The following is a 22,306-nucleotide window of genomic DNA, read 5'->3' on the forward strand; positions in this document are numbered from 1 at the left end:
AAACAGTGACCCAGATCAAAGCTGGGACTAGGGCTCTTCTTCCCCCAGGTGATTCCTTCTCAGGGCTTTGGTTGGAAGGCTTCCACCATTACCTGCCAGACACTTGAATCCCTGGGTACTGAACGGGTATGCTAGTTTATAGGTGACCCAGAGAATGTGACCAAAATTCCTCAATCGATCTGAATACACTGCTTATATTCACTCTAATTAATCCAGTAGTTTTCAAAGATATCTAAATTAAACAAGGACTTTTTCACATTTAGTCCAAAACCTATGATTGCCTGGTTAAGGTTATCTGGCTAGCATCTAGTCACTTATTTACTTTAAGTGGGGTGGGGTAATTGTTCTAGATTCCCTTCCCCTAGTTTGTGGCAGGAGACCATGACTGCTTCTAAAACTGGTTTTTAGAAAACTGTTATTTTAAGAATTTGCTCAGTGTGTGGGTGCCTACTCATAAAAATCCAGATGGCCCCTTGAATATGCTTCAGTTCTGTTCATTTGAATGCTAACAGTGATATTAGGAAATGAATAAGAATAAAACCCCCAAAGGGAAGATTTAAAGTATTAGGGTTTTTTTCCCCATATACAATCCAAGTTAATACTGCAATAGTGAGATTTCTGGCTGGGGTATCATGGGGCTAAGTATTAAGAGGAGCACATTTGAGAAAGGGAATGATCCTGAATGGGATGTCCCAGTGAAGACTTCTCAGTGTAATTAAGGTAATGAATTCAGAAGGTAGGACAGGGTTAAGAATAGATTTCTGTAAGTTATTTTTTTTAGTACAATATATCAGTAGTTAAAATTTGTCTAGTGGTTAAGCCTTAACCTACTTTTTAATCTTATTCAAATGTGTCTTTGCCCCTAAAAGAATCTGGCTCCAGAAAACCCTTAAAAGGTTCCTTATCTACTCCCCTTATCTCCCTTTGACAGGACCTTACTCTGATGTCTTCCAATTCTCTTCATTGTCTCTTCAATCTCTAAGACTTCCCAAAACAATTGTAAATTATCTTTTGTGGTAAACTGGTTCCACAGTACAAAGTCTAGCCTAACTGCACATTTTTCTTTGCTCCTTTGACATTATCTCAACAAACTAAGAAATCTAGAGATGTATGCTATGTCCTTTGTCTTATGTTAAGAGTCCCGCATGTGAGATTGTGAGCTGAATTAACAGACAGTCTCCTTTAGGGATATATAAACTGACTTCTGCTTTTGTGTCTTGTCTCCTCTCATCAGAGCCATTGGTGTGAGGACACCCAAATCTCGAGATCTGAAATAATAATAATAATTATAGCTATAATAAATTAACTTTCTCTTTCTCCTTGGACACCTCTGTGTTTTGTTTTATTTTTAATTTGAGTAGCATCCCACACAATCCTCACAATTATAGGAGAAGGTACAGCTAGATACAGCTTTCCTTTCCTTAAAGACAGCAGGGTGGCCAGTCTCTGTCCCCAGACTCCTGATTTAAATCCTGGCGGGGATCAAAGTCTTCCTTGGAGAAGGTTGGGTGGAGGAGACACTAGAGATGTCTATCCATGCCTCTCAGTGAGCCAAATCTAGACAGGTATCCATATGGACACATATAACCTATATAAGCAACAAAACACAAGGGGGAGAGACTTACCGAAGTAGCAGTGCAAAGCAAGGAGGATTCTGACTCCGCTAACATGATAAATGAGTCAGGGAGTATGGATGACAGCACACCCAGTACTGAGGGATCCAGGTTTTGGTGAGAGCAAGAAGGAAGAGTGGGAAAGGAAAAGGTTTAACTGAGGGAAAGTAAGTTTAACCATGGAGCAGGCATTCTAGAAAACCTAGAGGAAAGGGAAGGAAGATCTGAAGTGGGACACCCATATACCATCTGATTTTGGGCAAATCAGTAAACATCTCTGGACATCCATTTTCTAATCTATAAAATAAGGCTTGGATCAAGTCAGTCACCAGACAGTGAGAGTTTTGCTTTTTACCATATGTGGAATGCTGGGTGTTTGTTAGTGACAGTGGCATTGACGGGGTGCTTGTGTTTGGGTGCTTGTACTTGGACCCCCAATTTCTCCCTAGCCTCAGAAACACTGTCCCTTGATAATCACTTTGAGCCCCAATAAGGGCCAAAAAACCTAAATTAATCTTTTTCTCTCTGAGTGAACTAAAAACACCCCTTCCTGTGACAGCAAATTCCAGGACCAGATAGAGCTGATCAGTATTTTTCCTGTTTGCTATCACTGGGCCCAGGATGTCTGGGACCAGATACTCTCTTGAATAATGGGATTTTTCTTATCTTGAGTTTCAATTGAGAACTGACCACTCCTTGACCACTCCTTAACCACTCCCTAATCCCACCCTGAATCACCTAGTTAGCATATTTGACATATGTTTTATTGCATTTTATCCTATATAAACTTTACCTGTACCTCTCTAAGGTTGCAGGATCCTTTAAGAATCCTTGCCCACTGAAAAGCGTAGCAATAAATCTTTGCCACCTTGAATTAAAGAATGCTTGAGTCTGGGGCAGCTAGGTGGCACAGTGGATAGAGCACTGGCCCTGAAGTCAGGAGTACCTGAGTTCAAATCTGGTCTCAGACCAAACATTTGACATTTACCAGCTGTGTGACCCTGGGCAAGTCACTTAACCCCAACTGCCTTAAAAAAAAAGGGGGGGAGAAAAAAAAAAGAATGCTTGAGTCTGTGAATTCATTCCAGATGATCTGTTCTGTACTCCTGTCTTTGAGGGGTCACAATCTCTCAACCTCTCAGCCCGAAACAGCATGAGTTCCAAAGTCAGGTTGTTCCCTGGGTTTTGCTGAGTTCCTGAAAGTCCAGCCCTTTTCCTGTTTCAGGAAAGAGAGGCCTTTCTTCCCTTCTATCTAAGTGTAGTTTTTAATCAGCAGAGGAGGAAAAACTCAATGAGGCAGAGATTTGGGGTCTAGAAGAGAATGGTAAATTGAGGGAACTTTAGCAGGGTTGTAGTAGAAGATGTGGGTTGAGTTGATCAATAGGCAAACTAAGAAATATTTTTCATCATGGGGGAAGTTACAAGGTCAGAAAGTGTTCATAAATTGTGCAGTTTCCATGCTGTCTCTTGCTCAATTATGTCAGGATCCCCAGGCCAAGACCACCTCTCCTTTTACTCTTTTTACTCCTCTCTTTTTACTATTAGGAGACACCCTGTTTTCCATAGCTAAGGCCCAGCAAACAAGCTGTGTGCTGAGCTTGGCACAACAACAACCCTTTACACTTACCCTCTGGATGAACTCAGCCAGAGCAAAATCCCAGAATTGTTTCACACCAGCACCTAGTGGTCGCTGAGTTTGGACAAGCCCTTGTAGTAACTGTGTTCTTGTCACAAAGTCCTGCTATGAATCAAACTTGCCTCATTGTTGCTGTTACCCCTCATTGTCAGGGCTATAGCTCACTGCATAGCCACTAGTATATGTATTGAGATTTGCCCACACTAAAGCAGGTCTCCTACTAGAGGGGGCCCTGGCACATGTATCTAGTTTCCCTCCTCCAACAAATAAAGAAAGCTTTTTGCTTAAAACCACTGTTAGCTCTTTGGTTTTGTTAGAAAAATCTGAAACAAAAATCTACTACAAAATCCAGCCTCAGACCAAACACTTGATGCTCACTAGCTGTGTGACCCTGGGCAAGACACTTAACCCTCATTGCCTAAAAAAAAAACCCAAACAAAAAAACCACTACTATAGGAATGAGTGAAGGAAAGCCTTTAATTACACTTCTTGAGAGAGAAGCGGGCACAACTCACTTTAGTAGCAAGTGGACATTGGTTCAGTGGTACAATCAACTTTTAAACAGTTGGTAAGATCCATACTCCACCCACCAGGGCTGCGACTGGTCCAGTTAATCTGAGTTACACTCTTCCTGGACAGCCTATCCCATGTTCAAAAATGGCAACTATCTCCACCCTCAGGGTGTGTCAGTTAATATTCAATAAGCTTATTAAGCAAGCACAGTGGAGAAAAGCCTTTGCTCAGTAGAGGTCCCATCCTTGAACCCGAGGGGCTGCAGCTGGGTTAGCCTCCAGGGCTCTGTCTTAAGGAACTAGTCATTTGAGGAATGTCTGGGGCACTTTCTGATTGGTTGAGGGACTATCCACAAGATTCTGGAAGTCCTCAGAATCCCCTTGTTCTTTTCTGGAAACCTAACTCCTTAATCCTTTCTTACAGGTTTTACTTTATTTTGTTGTATTTGATTTTTAAGAGTTAACCGTTGTTTTGGTAACCTGTGAGTTCTCTGGTTTTTTTTTTTTTAGAGTTAATAGCAATTGCAGAGCTGCTGTGGCTCTTTGGTCATTTGTTATCAGGGTTGACAGTTACATGTGATTTAACTTCTCCAAAATGGAATTATATACCATTGAAAGGCATTGAGAAACTAGAGAGCATCCAGAGGGTAGGCAGGATGGTGAGAGACCTTGAGACTGCTGTATATGAGGATCTTTCTATTTAAGATTTTAGCCTGGTTAAAAGTTAGTGGATAGGGACAGCTGGGTGGCACAGCAGATACAGCACTGGCCCTGGAGTCAGGAGGACCTGAGTTCAAATGTGCCCTCGGACACGTAACACTCAGTAGCTGTGTGACTCTGGGCAAGTCACTTAACCCCAATTGCTTCACTTAAAAAAAAGAGACTACAATAGTAGTCTTCAAGCACTTGATGAATTATCATGTGAAGGAAGGATTAGATATTTTCTGTTTTGCCCAAGGGGACAGAACTAGAAGCAATGAGAGGAAGTTGCAGAGGCAAACTTAAGCCCAATGTAAGAAAATACCCCCACTAACAATTAGAAAAGTTCAAAAAAGGAGTGGGCTTCCTTGGTAGGTGATGGCACTGTGCTAAGCACTGAGGATACAAAAGAAAGGCAAAAAACACTCCCTGCTCTCAAGGAGTTCACAGTCAAATGGGGGAACAACATGAAAACAACTATCTATAAACAAGATAAACTGGAGGCCATTTCAGAGAGAAGGCTTCTTGCAGAAGGTGGCCTTTTAGCTGGACTTGAAAAAGCCATGCAATCTAGGAGGCATAGATGAGAAGGGAGAGAATTCTAGGCATAGGGAAACATTTGAAGTTGGTAAATGGAGCATCTTATTGAGGAACAGCAAGGAGGCCAGTATCACTGGATCATTGAGTACATGGAAGAGAGTAAGGTATAAGAAGACTGGAAAGGTAGAAGAGGCCTGGTTACAAAGGTCTTTAAAAGCCAAACAGAAGATTTTGTATTTGAGTTGATGGAATAGGGAGGTAAAAACGTGGTCAGACCCTGAGTTTTAGGAAGATCAATTTGACAGATCAGTTGGATGATGGATTGAAATGAAGACAGAATTGAGGTAGAAGGATCAACCAGCAGACCACTGCAATAATCCAGGTGTGAGGTGATGAGGACCTGCACCGGGGTACTGTCAAAAGAGATGTTATAAAGGTAGAAATGAGATGGCTTGACCACAGATTGGATATGGGGTATAAGAGTAAATTGAGGATGACACCCAGACTGTGAGCCTGAGTGACTAGAAGGTTAGTGGTACCCTGGACAGTGATAGGGAAGTTAGGAAGAGGGAAAAGTGTTTTGGGAAAGATAACGAATTCAGTTTTGGACATGTTGAGTTTAAGATGTTTATGGGACATCCAGTTTGAGATGTCTAAAATCCACTTCTAAATGTGAGCCTGGAGGTTAAGAGAGAGGTTTTCCAAGTCATTTGCATAGATATGATAATGGAAGCCTGAGGAGTGGTCAGAAAGGTAGAAAAGAGAGTATCTTGGAGACAGGGTGATCCACAATTTCAAAAGCTGAAGAGAGGTCTGGAGGATTAAGAAAAGGTCATTAGAACTGACAATTAGAGCAATTTTGGTTGAATAATGTAGTCAGAATCCAAATTGCAAAGAATCATTAAGATAGTGAAAGGAAAGGAAGTAGAGGCACCCGTTGTAGACAGCCTTCTCAAGGAGTTCAGCCATTAAAGGGAAGCAAGATTTAGGACAATAACTAGCTGAGACAGAGCAAGTGAGAATGTTTTGAGGATGGGAGAAGACATGGGCATGTTTATGGGCAGTAGGGAAGCCACCAGTAGGGGAAGGGGGAAAGGTAATAAGTCTTTATATAGCACCTTCTATGTGCTAAGCACTTTTAAAAATATATCTCCTTTAATCTTTTTAACAACCTTGAGAGGTAGGCATTTTATAGGAGATGAAACTAAGGCAAACCAAGGTTAAGTGACTTGCCCAGGGTCACAACACTAGTAAATATCTGAGGCCACATTTAAACTCGGGACTTCCTGGCTCCAGGCCCAGGTATCTATCTACTGGGCCACCAGAAAATTACTGACAGAGTAGGGATGATGGGGGGGGGGGGAACACGACAATCTGCTGGAGAAGATAGTATGGAATGAGATTAACTTGTACAGGTAGAGAGGTTAACCTTGTCAACCAGGGAGACCACCCCTTCATGTGAAATGGGTAAAGGAGGAAGTGGCACAAGATATCTGAATGATGTAAGACGAAGAACAGAGAAGAGGGAGCTCTCATAAAATGGCCTCACTTTTTTCAATAAAATATGAGGCATGAATCTCAACTGAGAATATATAGAGGGAGAACTGTAGGAAGTTTAAGGAGGGAAGAAAAAGTTTGGAAAAGCCACAGTGATAAGTGAGATAGTGAATCAGTTAGGGACAAGCTTATTACTGTGAGGGCTCTGTTGAGATTATAGAATATAAAGTTGTAATGGTATGTTTATGTAGTCAGCATAGTTTTGTGATTTTTCTCCAGCTTCATTAAGCAGTAAATGAGAGGAGCAAAGGCAGCAGATGGTGGGAGTAATACAAGGCTGATGTATGGAAGGGCAAGATCTTTGATAGGATAAAGGAGCAAGGAACTCAAGAGAAGAGTACAGTATACAGTTGAACTTGATCATCTGGGTCATAAAGGGAAAGGGAAGAGGGTTGAAGTGATGGCCTGGGAAAGAATTGAGGGGTGGAGAGATTAAAGGTTATAGTGAATTGGAGTGGCAAGACAGGGGGGTGGGGAATAAAAACAGATTATGATCAGATTAAGGAATTTCAGATTTCTTGAACATGGATGTGGAAGATTTGTGGGTGATGGCAATATCTGTGGGGGGGATGTAGGAGTAGGTCATGGGAAATGAATAAATTGAGGAACTGGGAGATTAGGATTTTTGAGGGAGCATCAGTATGTATTCGTGAGGGCATGGGTTGGGGAGAAGAGGAAGATTATGAGCCAGGCACTGCACTCATTGGGAAAGAAAGTGTCTTGGAAGTCAGGTCTCAGAATCTTGATTGGGTGATGAATATGCATTGAGTGAACTTCAAAGAAGAAGAAGTAGTGATGGAACTAGAGGGAGAATCTGGATGTTAATGGAGTAAGGAATATTCCGCCTCCCCCACCTGACCAATGAATTGGGGGGAATGAGTGAAAGTACAACAGTGCTGGAAAGTGAATGCAAGAAGATGAAAGGACTATCTTGGAAAAGCTTAAAGATGAAATCCAGTCTGCTATTTATGGAGAAAGCATTTCAGAAAGGGTAAACAGGATGTGTTGGGTAGAGTTAAAAGGGATTGAGGAGGGTCGGTCAAGAGGAATGGGAATAAGGGAGTGGTCAGTGGAGGATAGAGAATGGAGTTTGTGCAAGGGCAACTGGGGGTTCAGAACCACTGGGTTAGGAAGGGTATGTTGGGATGGAAGTATGTTACTCATTGAGGAGTTCCAGTAGTAATCACTGTCCACAGGGGTTCTTCCTATGGTTGGCTGTCCAGAGCATCAGGCAGTTGTATGTGGATAGAAGAGGTTGGAAGCATTGGATGAAGGATACCCAGGTAGCACCAAAAAGCTCCTCTAGAGCTGTGGGTGAAGACTGGAAGACCACTTGTTGGAGATGATGTGGAACAGACGGCTCCTGGGGTCCCTTCCATATGTGATATATGGTTCTCATTCAAGTCTCATTCAAATTGAATTTGGTGGGTCCATGTGTGGCTGCTAAGATCTAAGCAGAATAAGTAATATGAGATCAAATAACAACTCTGTTTTTTATATATCTGAGGTGGTTCAAAAAAGCCAGAGTATTTTAAATTGTATACTCATTCTCCTTTCAAATGCCTTTAAACTAGTCTTTTCCCTTGTTTAATAAACCACTGTATATACACATACAAAATTCCACTGTGCCTGTTTGACTATAAAAATCTTTTAATTCATAGGCCCCCAAATCATGGTATGGGTTCTCTGTAGAAGATTTCTGTATGTGATCAAGAGTTGCATAGGATCAGAAGAAATTAATAACTTGTGAGCTATACTAATTAGAAAGAGCACCCACATCAGTGAGACCACAGACCTATCAAAGTACAGTCCTCCCTCAACATTCATGGGTGTCAGGGGCATAGGATCCCCATGAATATGAAAAACCCTGAATAACTCTAGGCCCCACTTTGAACTTTTATTTTTAATAATTCTAGTCACATTTATTTAACACAAAAAGCAAGTAAACAACACACTGCACCTATAACAAATGCAGTTTCTATGGGAAAGAGATTAGTATCTCACATACCATGCAGAATTTTTCAGCCTGCCAATGTAGTTGAAGCAACCACTTTACGGATTTCCTTCTCCTACGAAAAGCTGACTGACTGAATCTGGACAGATGGTAGGTAAAGAGGAGGCATTCCCAAAGACAGTGCATAGCCAGTGGTTCTTTAGTGCAAACTTTTGACAAAATTTAACTGTTTATTATAAATTTATACTACTACTCTGATTGCAGAAAGTGAAGAGGAATTAAGAACATTCTTGTTGAGGGTAAAAGAGGAGAGTATAAAAGCTTAACATCAAAAAAAATAAGATCTTGGTAATTGGTCCCATCACTACCTGGCAAACAAAGGGAGAAGAAATGGAAGCAGTGCCAGATTTTATATTCTTGGGCAAAAAGATCACTGCAGATGGTGACTGCAACCATGAAGTTAAAAGATGCTTGTTCCTTGGAAATCTGGACAGCGATGCTAAAAAGCAGAGATAGCACCTTTCCAGTAAAGGTCTGTATAGTCAAAGCTTTGTTTTCCAGTACCAATGCATGGAGTATAAGGAACACTGAATGCTGCAGAATCAACGCCTCTGAATTATGGTGCTGGAGAAGACTTTTGTGAGCAAGGTCAAATCAGTCAATACTTAGATTAATTCAGGCTGTTCATTGGAAGGCCAAATACTAAAGCTGAATACTCTGGCCACATAATGAGAAGGTGGGACTCACTACTGGGATGTTGGGAAAGATTGAAGGCAAAAGGAAAAGGAGATGGCAGAGGATGGGATGGATAGATAGTATCATGGAAATAACAAACATGAACTTGGGCAGACTTCAAGAGATAGTGGAGGTTAGAAAGTCCTGCTGTGCTATTATAGTCCATGGAGTCACAAAGAATTGGACATGACTGAACATACACACAAACACTTACAGTAGTAAATGATAAAATACATTAATGATATACAGCATTTATTCATTTACGACATTAAACTTTTTAAAGTTTTCTTTACATAACTGTGTCATGTGTCGCCTTCAATTTTCCCAAGTACTGCCACAGATCTCCAAAAATTCCCATTTAAATAACCATGGCCAGCCCATGAATAACTGTGAACGTGAAACCCATGAATGTTGAGGAATTATTTTTGTATTTCCCCAAGCACTTACTCTAGTGGAAAGAGTACTAGCTTAATATATGTTGAATCAATTAATGAAGAACAGAGAAAGGATCCTTGTGAGGAGTAAGAAAAGAGTGCTGGAGGCACTTGGAGCAAAGGGACAAGAGATAGGAGATAAGATGCAGGATGTGACCAGCCAGAAAAGTGATCCAAGAAGACTATGCATTGAAGTCCCCACCAGGAACTTCTGTGTGCTTTCACAAAGTACCCTCAATTCCAGAACTCTTCCCCTCCCCTTTCCTGTTCTCTTTGCTTATCATGTCCAGACTACCTGATATCTCAGGCATTTTGGAGCCATGCTTGCTCCTCCCATTCCGGTCCCCTTCTTCTTATTCCATAAAATTGTATTTAAATCATACCTTTGATCTAGCTAACCATCTTTGCCTCCTACAGGAAGTAGGGGTCACTCTGCTCCCTTAGGGGAGCAGGGCCTGCGGCCTATGCTTTGCCTCCCACATGGAGTAGAACCTGCTGGGGCAGAGAGCAGGCCCACTTGGGTACATCACCCCAATAAATGCCCTTCTTTAACTTGGAGACTGTCCTACTGAATTCTTTTAGGATGCTAGGAACCACACCTCTATTCATCATTTCAGGTAGCACCCCAACATTCTTAGGGTCCACCCTGTACTCATCACCAATGGCTAGAAAGTCTAAGTGAATTCTTTCACATCTGAACCAGCTTTCCCAACTCTGACCTCAACAATCCTATTCACAGTTTTGTAGAACCGATTTGATTGACACCTATTTCTTTTTTTCCAGAAGAGTTCTAGTCTTTTGGGTCTAGCGTTTCTAGTCATTTGACAGCCAATGTCTATTTCTTTTTCTTGCTTATACCTTCTTCAAATCCACTGTATCTTTTTTAAGATTTGGCAATCAGAAATGGAAATAGTATTCCAGGTTCTGAACCAAACCAGGATATCTTATCTTGTAATGCCATTTCTATCCCCAGATACTCAATTAGCTTAGCTCTCTGCAGTTCAGAACTCCTGAGCTCAAGATATCCACCAGCTTCAGCCTAACTCATTAGCAGGGATTAATTACAGGCATGAACCACCAGACAGGCTCTCTAAGCCTTTTTGACTGAAGTAAACAAAGAAGTGCTTACAATAATTCCCGGGTCTGACCTGGGAGACAAAGAATTGGGAACATAAATACAAAAGAGGGCATTGTTTACAAAGGTTAGGCCCGCAGGGAATGAATACTTAAGACACTGCTAACTGAAAAAATTCCCAAGTTCTTCCAGACCCCAGAATAACTTTTTTCAAATTAAATTTTTTCAGCTAACAAAAATTATTTTCTCTCCTTCCCACCTCTCCACAATTGGGGGAAGGGGGCAGAAAAGCAAAAGGCTTTTTAACAAATATGCATAGTCAAGCAAAACAATTCCCCCCATTGGCCATGTCCAAAACATATGCATCATTCTGTACCCTGAGTCTACATTACCTCTGTTAGGAGGTGGTCAGCATGCTTCATTATCAGTCTTCTAAAATCATGATTGGTTATTGTAATGATCAGAGGTCTAAGGCTTTCAAAGTTGTTTTTACAATGCCGCTGTTATTGAATAAAGTGTTTTCCTTGTTTGCTTGTTTCCTTGTTTCATTTTGCATCAGTTCATACAAAGCTTCTCCGGCTTCACTGAAACTGTCTTTGTCATTTCTCATGGCACAGTGATTCCATTACAATTGTATAGCATAATTTGGTCAGCCAGTCCCCAACTGATGGGGGTCATCCCACACAATCTCCAGCTCTTTGCTAATACAAAACAGGCTGTATAGATGTTTTTGTACATTTGGGTCCTTTTCTTCTTTGTTTGATCTTTTTGTGATACAGTAATATGGCTAGGTTGCAGGTAACTTTTGAGGCATAGTTCCAAATTTTTTCTTGAGTGCCGATTAACTTTTGAACCCTACTTAGTGACAGTTCTTGAAACACAGAATTAGTTCCTTGGCTGTCAAGAGCTTTTTATAAGGAGCTCAGTGATAGGAGTATTAAGTTTCCAAAAAATGGCCTAGATGTCCTACTTTGGGCTTTAACCAAGTCCCTAATGTTTTAAGGGAAGAGCTGCAACTGAAACACTTCAAAAGTATTGCATTGCAATTATGGTGCCTCTCCTCAAGTGTCCACTCTCTGATGGCTACACAGGAGTATACTCTATAAAAGCTTTTAGGGACTTGGTTAAAGCCTAAAGTAGGACACTTAATACTAACACTTAGTATTCTTATCACTGAGCTCCTTATAAAAACTACTAAAAAGCCTACTTACTAAGTACCAATAGCTTTTAGGTGGCACAGTAGATAGAGCACAGGCCCTGAAGTCAGGAGGACCCGAGTTCAAATCCAGCCTCAGACACATAATACTCACTAGCTGTATGACTCTGGGCAAGTCACTTAACCCCAACTGTCTCACCAAAAAAAAAAAAGTTTTACCCACATTTGTTAGCTTTATAAGGTTTTCCTCTCTCTAATGTGAATTTTCTTATGTCTAGAAAGGTTTGAACTATTATGGAAGGTTTTCTCACATTCATCACATTTGTAGGGTTTCTCCCCAGTGTGGATTCTCTGATGTGAAATAAGACCTTCATTTTGACTAAACCTTTTCCCACATTTGGTACACTGATAAAGTTTTTCCCCTGTGTGAGTTCTGTGATGTTTAATGAGGTGTGAACTCTCACTGAAAGCTTTTCCACACTCACTACATTCATAAGGTTTTTCTCCTGTATGGAGTCTCAGATGTGATATAAGACCTGCATTTTGACTAAAGCTTTTCCCACATTCATTACAATGGAATGGCTTCTCCCCAGTGTGAATTCTCTGATGTTTAATAAGGAGTGAGCTTTGATTGAAGGCTTTCCCACACTCACTGCAATTGTAGGGCTTCTCCCCAGTGTGGATTCTTTGATGTTTAATAAGGTCAGAGCTCTGATTGAAAGCTTTCCCACACTCATCACATTCATAGGGCTTCTCCCCAGTGTGGATTCTTTGATGTTTAATAAGGTCTGAACTCCAATTGAAAGCTTTACCACACTCATCACATTCATAAGGTCTATCTAATGTGTGGATTCTGTAATGAAGAATCAGATTGGAACTCACACTAAAGGCTTTCCCACATTCATCACATTTATAAGGTTTCTCCCCAGTATGGATTCTCCGATGCAGACAAAGGCTGGTACTTCCACTAAAAGCCTTCCCACATTCTTTACATTTATAAGGTTTTTCTCCAGTGTGGATTCTTTGATGTCGAATAAGATTTGAGCTCTTAGTAAAGAATTTTCCACATTCATCACATTTGTGGTCTTTCTGTCCTCCTATGGGAAACTTTTTATGAATGATCTCTCTGATTTCCCTGGAAATTTTCTCCTGGGAAGGAGATTTCTTCCTTCTCTCCACTGTGGGGGTTTCTTGATGCCCTTTTAACCTGCTCTCAGTTTCAAAAGCTTGTCCAGATTCAGGTTGCTGGGGAGCATCCACTATGACTCTTCTTAAAAGCAATGAGTGAGGTTCTACTAAAGAAATTTCCTGCTTTAGACTCAACTTCTCATTCTCAGGCCTAGACTCATCATCTGAAACAACAAACAGAATACAAATGTCACTAGGTACTTATGCTACAAATAAAGAAACTGCTAAGAAACCTGATTCAATTTAGCATTCATTAAATACTAACTACATGTAAAAGACCGTGCTTAGTGCTGGGAACACAAGCTCACATTCTACTGGTGGGGGGGAAAGGAGAGAGAGGGAATTTAAGAGGTAAACATATTTAAGTAAGATTAGGTGAGGAGGGAAGGAACACTAAAAAACTAGGAGGATTAGGTTTACCTTTGTGTAGGAGGTGGCACCTAAACTGAAGAAAATTGAAGGAAATTAAAGAGTCTAGATGAGAGAGAAGAAGAAAGAGGATATTCCAGGCTAGCCTGAGGGATAGTCTGTGCAAAAGAAAAAGTGGGAGATGGAATGCTGAGAAAAGTGACTTACTGGACCCCTATTTTATTCCAATCAGTATTAATCAGTTCAGTGTGATTCCATAGGGGTAATGATTGTTAGCAATTATAAGTGATATATTCACCTAGTAATATACATTTAGTCAGTTTAGTCAACTAATCATACATGAATAACATATATATTAATGCATATTTTACATATATAGGGATAATTAGATAAGATTTTCTTATTATAGGCCCCAAACTTTATAAACTATAAATTCACTGTTCACTACTTATTTATCAGTTAATAAAGTTCACTTGTGTAACCACAAGAATGCTGAGGAGGGGCTCTCCACTCTGTTTTGCTCAATTATATCTGCCAAGCCCAGCATGGGATGCTTTGGTGTAATACTGAAAGTCCTCCAACTTGTTTCTGTATCTCCAGACCACCCTTTCTCGCCCAGTATGAGGAGCTCATCTTATGATCACTTAATGGAAATGATCCCTGCTTTACCCATCTTGTGAGCCCCATGTTGTTACATAATTTTTGACCCTCTTAGAGGGTGAAGAGCAAGGTCTATCAACCAATGAGATTTTGTATTTTACTTTGCCTCTTCCATATGTCTGAGTACCAAGCCCTATGAAAGTAAGGCCCTGGGGACCAGGGGGCATCTTAGATCGTGAGGAAGATTGGAGATCCATTTTGGACCCAACAATACGGACTTGCAGGAACTTGGCTTGGTTGGAATATAATCTACAGCTAGTCTAGGAAGGGTTGTAAATACCAGAATGCAAAGTCTGTATTAGATGGCATCACGGATACAGCATTGAACTGATTTCAAATAGTCCATCAGAAACTAACTTGCTGTGTGATCTTGGGCTTAACCTCTCTCAGTCTCAGTTTTCTCATGTACAAAATTATTAATATAAAATATTAACATTAATAAACATGTTAATAGAATCTACCAAGTTTGATGTGAAAGTCAAATGAGATAAAATGTGAAACGCTTTGCAAATCTCAAATTATGATGATGATGACCATCATCATTTCTATCACTTGACTCTCAAAGACTTTGTCTTCTCAGATTTCTGATATTCAGGACCAGCAGAGCAGGTGGGAAGAACTTGGGATGATTTCTATACAGTTGCATGGAACTGTTCACAAAAATAATCTCAACCATCATGTCTGTTATGTTCAGTAAGAAAGAAAAGCAAAGTTGTCTATAGACATTATGTCAGGAATAACTAAAGGGGCATGCACAAGTCTTACAGTAGATGAAGAAGACACAGGTCTTTGTATTTCTTCAGCACTTCATGTTTATTTAGTTTAACGGAACTGAATAAGGGGAATCACAGACTGGTTTCCAGGACAGCTGGTCCAGCAACAGAGATTGGATGTTAGCTAAAGTCCTTTTCTTATTAAATTTATTTCCTCAGCATCTGAATTTCCATTAACTTTTTTTTTTTTAGGCAACTGGGGATAAGTGAATTGCCCAGGGCCACATAGCTAGTAAGTGTCAAGTGTTTGGTCTGAGGCCGCATTTGAATTCAGGTCCTCCTGACTTCAGGGTCAGTACTCTATCTACTGCGCCACCTACCTGCCCCTCCATTAACCTTCAGTAGCTACTGCTGCCTACTCTACATTAACAATCTCCCATAGGTATTATGCTCCTCTAGTTTATCTCCAGATCCTTGCTCTGTTATCCTGTATTGCCCCACCTCAAACCAGGTTCCTTCCCCAATTCTCTCTTCCCTATCCAGTTTAGTCTTGTCCCTTCCCAAATCAAATCTACCCCTGCCCACAACCTCAGCCTCCTACTGAGCCTTCTTCAATCTTCAATCTATTTATTGTAAATAAACTTGCCCCAAATCCTTAATCTCTCCTAGAAGGTCTGGCTTACAACTCTACTAATTAAAGCTAATCCCACCAAATTGTGTTCTTCATCCTACCTCATCCTATTTCACAGGTTTTAGGGACCTTACTGCACCAATTACTTTCTTTGTCACTCATCTAGCTCCTTTCCTCTGGCCAACAAAACTACTCAAATCTCCTTAAACTCATAACAATTCAGTCTTCCTCCAGCAAGTCTCTCCTCTCCTTACCTCCAAACTCCTAAAGAATGGTCTACATCTGTTGCCTATGGTTCCTTACCAACACTAATTTCTTAAAACTGCAAAGTGGCTTCTGTTGCCATATATTGAATTTGCTCTCTCAAAGAACAAAAATGACAATCTATTAATTGCAAAATCCAACAGACTTTCTCAATTCTTGTTGTCCTTGCTTACTCCATGCATGAAGCACTGTGAAGAATTTAGGGTGAAATGAGGTCTATTTTGGGTGTGTTGAGTTGGAAATGCCTACAAGACATAATTCAAAATGTACAAAAAGCAGTTTATGATTTAGGACTGTAGCTCAGGAGAAAAGACTAGGGCTGGATTTATAAGTTTATAAATAGGGATAATAACTGAACCCAAGGGTAGCTGATATCACAAAGTGAGGATAGTTAGTGTAGGGGACCATGATTAGTCATCCTGACGTGGATGAAGGACAAGCAAAGGAGACTGAAGAGTGATCAAACAGGATGAGAGCCAGGAGAGCCAGCAATGGGCTTTTTTAGGTATTAGGTATTTTGCAGCTGTGTGGTGGGTAGATCAGAAAGAGAGGCTGGAAGCAGGGAGACTGATCAACTAGGAGACTTTCAATCAGTAGTCCAAACTAGAGGTGATCAGGACCAGAACTGGGATATTATCTATGTAAGTGGAGGGAGGGGGACATAAGTGAGAGACCTAGTGGTAGAATAAACAAGGTTTGTCAGCTGATTAGATATGGGGGTAAGGAGGAATTGGTCAAGGATGACTCTGAGATTGTAAACCTCAGTGACTTAAAGGATGGCGATGCCTTCAACTCTGGGGGAAAAACGTTGCTTTCAATTTCTTGTTGGTAGTGCCCTAGACTGAATGAATGAAAAGCATTGATTAAGCACCTGACTGCCAAATTTCATTCTTTTGACCGCTCTGAAGCATTTGACAGTGTTGGACATGACCTCCCCTCTTGATTTTTATGAAATCGCTCTCTCCTGGTTCTCCTCCTGTTTGATCACTCTTTAGTCTCCTTTGCTGGCTCTTCATCCACATCATAACCACGAATCATGGGTGTTGCCCAAGCTGACAGTGTGGCTTCCCTGCTCAAAACCTTTACTGGCTCCCTAATACCTCTAATACAAAGTATGAAATCCTCAACCTGGCATTTAAAGTCCACTACAATCAGGCTCTCATGCACCTTTCCAATCTTATTTCATACACTATGTATTCCATCTAAACTGCCTATTAGCTATTAACATCGCCTTTGTGTATAAGTATATCACATGCCTGAAATGTACTACCCTTTTCATCTCTGCCTCTTAGAATCCCTGTATTTAAAAGACTCAGATGAAACCTCTTATACAAGGCTTTTCCCAATTTCTCCAGTTGTTAGTGTACTCTCTTTCTCTCCTGAAATTATTTTGTATTTATTTATCTACATACTAGATCCCTTCCAGTAGAATGTAAATTAGTAGAGGGCAGAGACCGTTCTTGTTTGCTTTTGTACCTTCATTCTTGTGTACAGTTAAACTGCTAATAATAATTTGTGGTGGTTGTTCAGACATTCAGTCATATCCAACTCTTTCTTCATGACCCCATGGACCATAGCACACCAGGCCCTTTTATCCTCCATTCTCTCTCAAAGTCTGTCCAAGTTTATGTTCTTTGTTTCCATTAACATTTGTAGAGCGCTTTACATGCATTATATGATTTGATCCTCACAACAGTGCTGTGAGGTAGGTGCTGTTATTATCACCATTTTACAGAGGAGGAAACTGAGGTCCAGAAAGGTTAAGTGATTTGCCAAATGTCACAACTGGTAAGTGTTTGAAGCAGGATTTGAACCCACATCTTCCTGATCATAATTCCAGCACCCTACCCACAAAATCATGCTGCCTTGTCTTGATCATACCTTCCCTGGCATAGCTATATAAGTGCAAGCCTGACTCTCTTGTGTAAAAAATACCAGTCCTTGAAATGATTAGCATACTGCAATTCACATTCCTATTTCTTAAAATAAGAAACTCATTGCTACCTTCAGAGGAGACACCTATCCTCCACCTGCTTTCTCAGATTATTTTCAACTCCTCACCTATTTCTTGTAAGCGGTGGAGTACTGAGGATTCACATTTGAGCTGAGTCTCCATAAGCTGCAGTTGAATGCTCACTAACTCTTGTGTTGCTTCCAAAGGTACCACCTCCTTCAACGACCCTTTCAATCCTTCTGCATGGACTGAAACCTAAGGAAAATTAGACAGAGTTGTACTTCTGAAAAGTCACTATCTGTATTATAATTCAAACTTCAGAGAAGAGACCACGGAGAATACAGAATTAGAGAATGGGACAAGGAAAGTTAGAATTAGAGTTTCATTTCATACCCCAAAGGCAAATGATAACTGGCTGACTACTGACCTTCCTGGTTTCCTTTAAGTAAGTCCCAACTAAAACCTGACTTTCTACAGAAAGCATTCTCCAACCCCTCTTCATTCTAGGGCTTTCCCTCTGTTAATTATTTCCTATTTATCATGTCCATAGGTTGCTCTGTATATATTTGTTTGCATGCTGTCTCTTATTAGATTGTAAGTTCCTTGAGGACAGGGACTTTTTGCCTCATTTTGTATCCCCAGCACTAATCCCAGCACATACTAGTCTATTAATAAATGTTAATTAATTGAATAACCAATGAAGCCTATAGAAATGAAAGAAACCCAATTCTTCTCTTCTAGTGCTGCTTGCTAAAATTCCGTAGGTTCTCCTATAGTAGCTCCCTCTTGTTTTATAATAGATTACACTTCTCATTCTCACCTGTTGTCCTGGTTCATCAAGTTCTCTCTCCAAACCCTCCAACATGGTCACAATCTCTTCTCCACTCAAAGGATGGTATTCTTTCACCCAAGACTGGAGCTCCTCTGGCAAGATGGCCAGGAACTGCTCCAGCACCAGCAGATCCAGGATTTGTTCCTTTGTGTGTATTTCTGGTCTCAGCCACTGATGGCAAAGTTCCCGTAGTTGGCTCAGAGCTTCCCGAGGTCCAGGGGCCTCGTGGTATCGGAACTGCCTGAAACGTGGGCAGATTTCTTGGCCAGAGAAGTTGTCTTTTCCAAGCTGAAATTCCTGGTTAAAGGTAAGGTCTTTTTTCTCCTCCACTTTCACTATCAAAAGATTTTCCTGCTCCTCAGAAGCCTGGAAAACTAGGGTTACAGCTTCCCTCAGGTGAGCCATTCTGACGACAGCATTGAAGGCTCATTCTGCCTAGGATGCCCTGGAGTGTTTCTTCTTTCAGGGGTGGTCCTAAAGCATTTACTATTAACTTAAGACGAATTATCAGTGCTTCTAAGAATTTGGAATCCCAGCACTTAGCCTGGCACGTAGTAGGCACTTAAAAATGCATAATGATTTAGATGAAGGCTAGGAAAATGATGAAATTTAGTGAAAATAAAGCAAAACTGTGATAAGAGTCAAGAAGCCTGAACAAAATACTAATTCAAATTCCAAAATTTTTCCACTTTAGAACAGAAGAGCAAGGTTGGGCACTCCCTATTCTTTACCCTCACTAAGTTTTTAGGTTTGCAAAAAATGATCTGGATCGTTTTAGAATCCTGAACACTAAGATGTGCACTTAGTGCACTTGTGTGTGTCAGGTCAACCCTTTGTTTTCCAAAATTAGACACAAGGGTGACAGGTGAAAACAAAACAAACCAGGTCACACCGGCTCAGAATCCATCAGTCCCAACAGTCCAGAGGCTCTGGAAAAGGAACAAGCAAAACATGTCCCAGATTTTGGACGTGGTCGTCGGGACTGGATTCCTCGGAGGCTCCGCAAAATCCCAAAGAGTTCCCCGGGAGAGCGGGGGCCCTGATCCCGGGCCAACACGGCTCCCCCTCCTCACACACCCGCACTCTTCTGGGTCTCCCGGCGTCCCACTCCGGGGCTCCTCCGCCCCCCCGCCCACCTCCTAGGAGCTTCAGGTGCCCAGAGCCCCTTCCCACAGTCCAGGAGCCGGCCTCGCCCCCGCCCCCGGCACGTGACCCCGCCCTCTCTGTCTCCAGCGCTACCGAGGCCGGAAGTGTGTCATCCAATTCTCGCCTCTCTAGCAGACGTAGGAGACCGGTCACCTCGGTGATTTGGCTTGTTCGCTCTCCTTACGGATCCCGGGAGCCGGCCCTTGGGCTGGGCAGGGAGAAGGGGCGGGGTCGAGAGAACGCGGGGCTCCGAGGCTGGACGCTCCTCTCGGCATCCGGGCGCCGCGCTGCCGGAGGAGCCGCCGGCCGGGTAGGCCACGTGGTCCAGGCCTCGCTCCCCGATTGCATCCCGGGTAGAGCGTGCCTACCCAGGGAGGCTTGACGACTGCTGTTTGTCGTAGATTCAAATCCCACCTTGGGCAAATCACTTAGCCTTTCTTCCTCATCTATAAAATGAAGCGATTGGCCTACATGGCCGCTAAGGTATTTAATAGCTGTAAAGCCACTATCCTTTTGTAGCACCCCCTCTTTAAACACTTCCCAGCTCTCCCTGGAACTAACAACTTGGGGCCTGTCACAGTTCTCAGGGGAAACCTGAGGAATTAGTATTCCTACTCCTGTATCCGCCATCTAGCGTGTTCCTCATTATCAATCAACCAGTGCAACTGTATTTCCCTTTAGAAATTTACTAAGAAGTATAGCAAGAACAGTAGTTAACAAAAACATTGATACACCAAGGGGCACGCTCTCTCCTTGCACGGTCAGGATTCTTGGGGAGAGTGGGCTCAAACTTAGGGTGCAATGAGAGTAAAGCATGTGTGTAGAATATGTAGGGTGGAAGGGTACCTCTAAACTCCTAGCCTGGTGAATCCTTTCTCCCTTTGTAGAGTCCTCATTTGGTTTCCCCTTAGGCTTAGGTTGTCACTCTTGGGTCTAAGTGTAGGTCTAGGGGTAGGATTCTGGCTTTGGGTGGGAGAGGTCCTCGATTCATATCCCAGGAGCCCTAACGCTTTGGACAGCTGGGTGGCACAGTGGATAGAGCCAGGCTTAGAATCAGAAAGACCTGAGTTCAGATGTGACCTAGCTCTGTGACCATGGGCAAGTCATTTAACTACATTTGCCTGGAAAACCCCTCTACTATCTTTGCCAAGAAAAGTCCAAAAGGGGTCATGGAGAGTTGGAAGTGACTGAAAGGACAAAGGCTTAAATCTCTGCTGGGTTCTGAAGATCTAGAGCCTCAGCCAGTATCTCTGTAACTGGCTTTGGGGGTTGGGGGAAGGTAAGAAAATGTCCACATGACACACTTAAAGGTTCAATTAGCATTAAGACTTTTTTTTCCAGCATTTCCTTAAGAGTAGACAATTGGCAAAACAATAAATCAAGTCCTGATTTGTAGCATTTGCTGATATCAAAGGTGTAAATGTACACCCTCTCTGTCTCCAGGGCTACCGAGGCCGGAAGTGTGTCATCCAATTCTGGCCTGAAAATGTAAACAGCTGGTTTTTAGAGCCAATCAATATGAGCTGGTTACCAGCTCACTCCTGCCCTTTCTCTGGAGCTGGCCGCTACCACATTAGTAGACTCTGCTACCAACGCTGATCGCCAGTGGGAACTCTTATGGCTTTAAAGGATTCCCGCAGGTTCCTGGGCACTCCACTTTTGGAACACTCCTTCATCTTGGATCAGGAAAGAATAAACACAAAAGAAACAGAGGTCCCACTGGCCAGAGGGGGCCAGAGGGCCACATAAAGTAACGCCCTTCCTCTTACTTGGCAGTTCACAGCAGTGAACCTCACTGGTTTACTGGAAAGGACAAGAAACAGAAAGGCCATAGAGGGCCCAAGTCACTTATATGTACATTTAGTTCCAGAGTGAACAGATTATTCCTTTTTTGTATGTACATTTATTAGCTCTGGAATCCAAAAGGTTTCAGTAATACACAGAATCAGCCAGTATTGTCTAGAATTAGATTTATTGGAGCCAGGCAGGGAATATCTTTATATGCTCATTATAATCCATTAAGAAGGGCAGATCTCAGCATGCTCTAAGGAGTAGGCCTTCATTGGTCAGCCCTCACCCTCAGCCCCAAACTTGACGCATCTGCTTCTTGGGATTAGAGGAGTAAGTGCTGCACAGAGTAGGATGGATTGCCAAAAACAGCATGGTGCCAATGATTTTGAGTCCGGCAATCTGAGTTCAAATTCTAGCACTTCTTCCTACTAGCTGTGTGTGGCTTTGGGCAAGTTGGCCTCCCAGTTTCTGGGATAAGAACTCACTATTTTACAAAAACTGCCAAGAAAACTGGAAAACAACATGGCAGAAACTAGGTATAGATGAATATCTTACACCGTATACCAAGATAAGGTCAAAATGGGTACAAGATTTATACATAAAGGGTGATACATAAAAGGTAAAATATAAAGCAAATTAGTAGAGCAAGGAATATCTATATTCCTTGTCATATCTATAGAGAAGGGAAGTATTCATGACCAAACAAGAAATAGAGAGCATTACAAAATATAAAAACCTATATTAGATTGCTTACCGTTTTAGGAAGAGGAGAGAGAGGTAGAAAATTTTGGAACTCAAAATTTTGTAAAAATGAATGTTAAAAATTGTCTTTACATATAATTTGAAA

General features: G+C 41.7%; 1 protein-coding gene across 1 annotated transcript in view; it reads right to left on the reverse strand.

Annotated features, from left to right (window-relative positions):
- Window positions 1-19,704, reverse strand: part of LOC110194344 (uncharacterized) — a 55,458-nt gene extending 35,754 nt beyond the window's left edge. Inside the window, 5 exon segments of the mRNA XM_078155696.1 lie at window positions 10,810-10,828; window positions 12,131-12,156; window positions 12,158-13,263; window positions 17,798-17,945; window positions 18,511-19,704. Of these exon segments, the coding sequence (XP_078011822.1) occupies window positions 10,810-10,828; window positions 12,131-12,156; window positions 12,158-13,263; window positions 17,798-17,945; window positions 18,511-18,927 (1,716 nt within the window). The 5' untranslated portion in view covers window positions 18,928-19,704.
- Window positions 19,705-22,306: the final 2,602 nt, after the last annotated feature.

This window comes from Phascolarctos cinereus, unplaced genomic scaffold (assembly GCF_003287225.1).
Source record: "Phascolarctos cinereus isolate Bilbo 61053 unplaced genomic scaffold, phaCin_HiC Scaffold_5;HRSCAF=322, whole genome shotgun sequence".
Classification (NCBI taxonomy): domain Eukaryota; kingdom Metazoa; phylum Chordata; class Mammalia; order Diprotodontia; family Phascolarctidae; genus Phascolarctos; species Phascolarctos cinereus.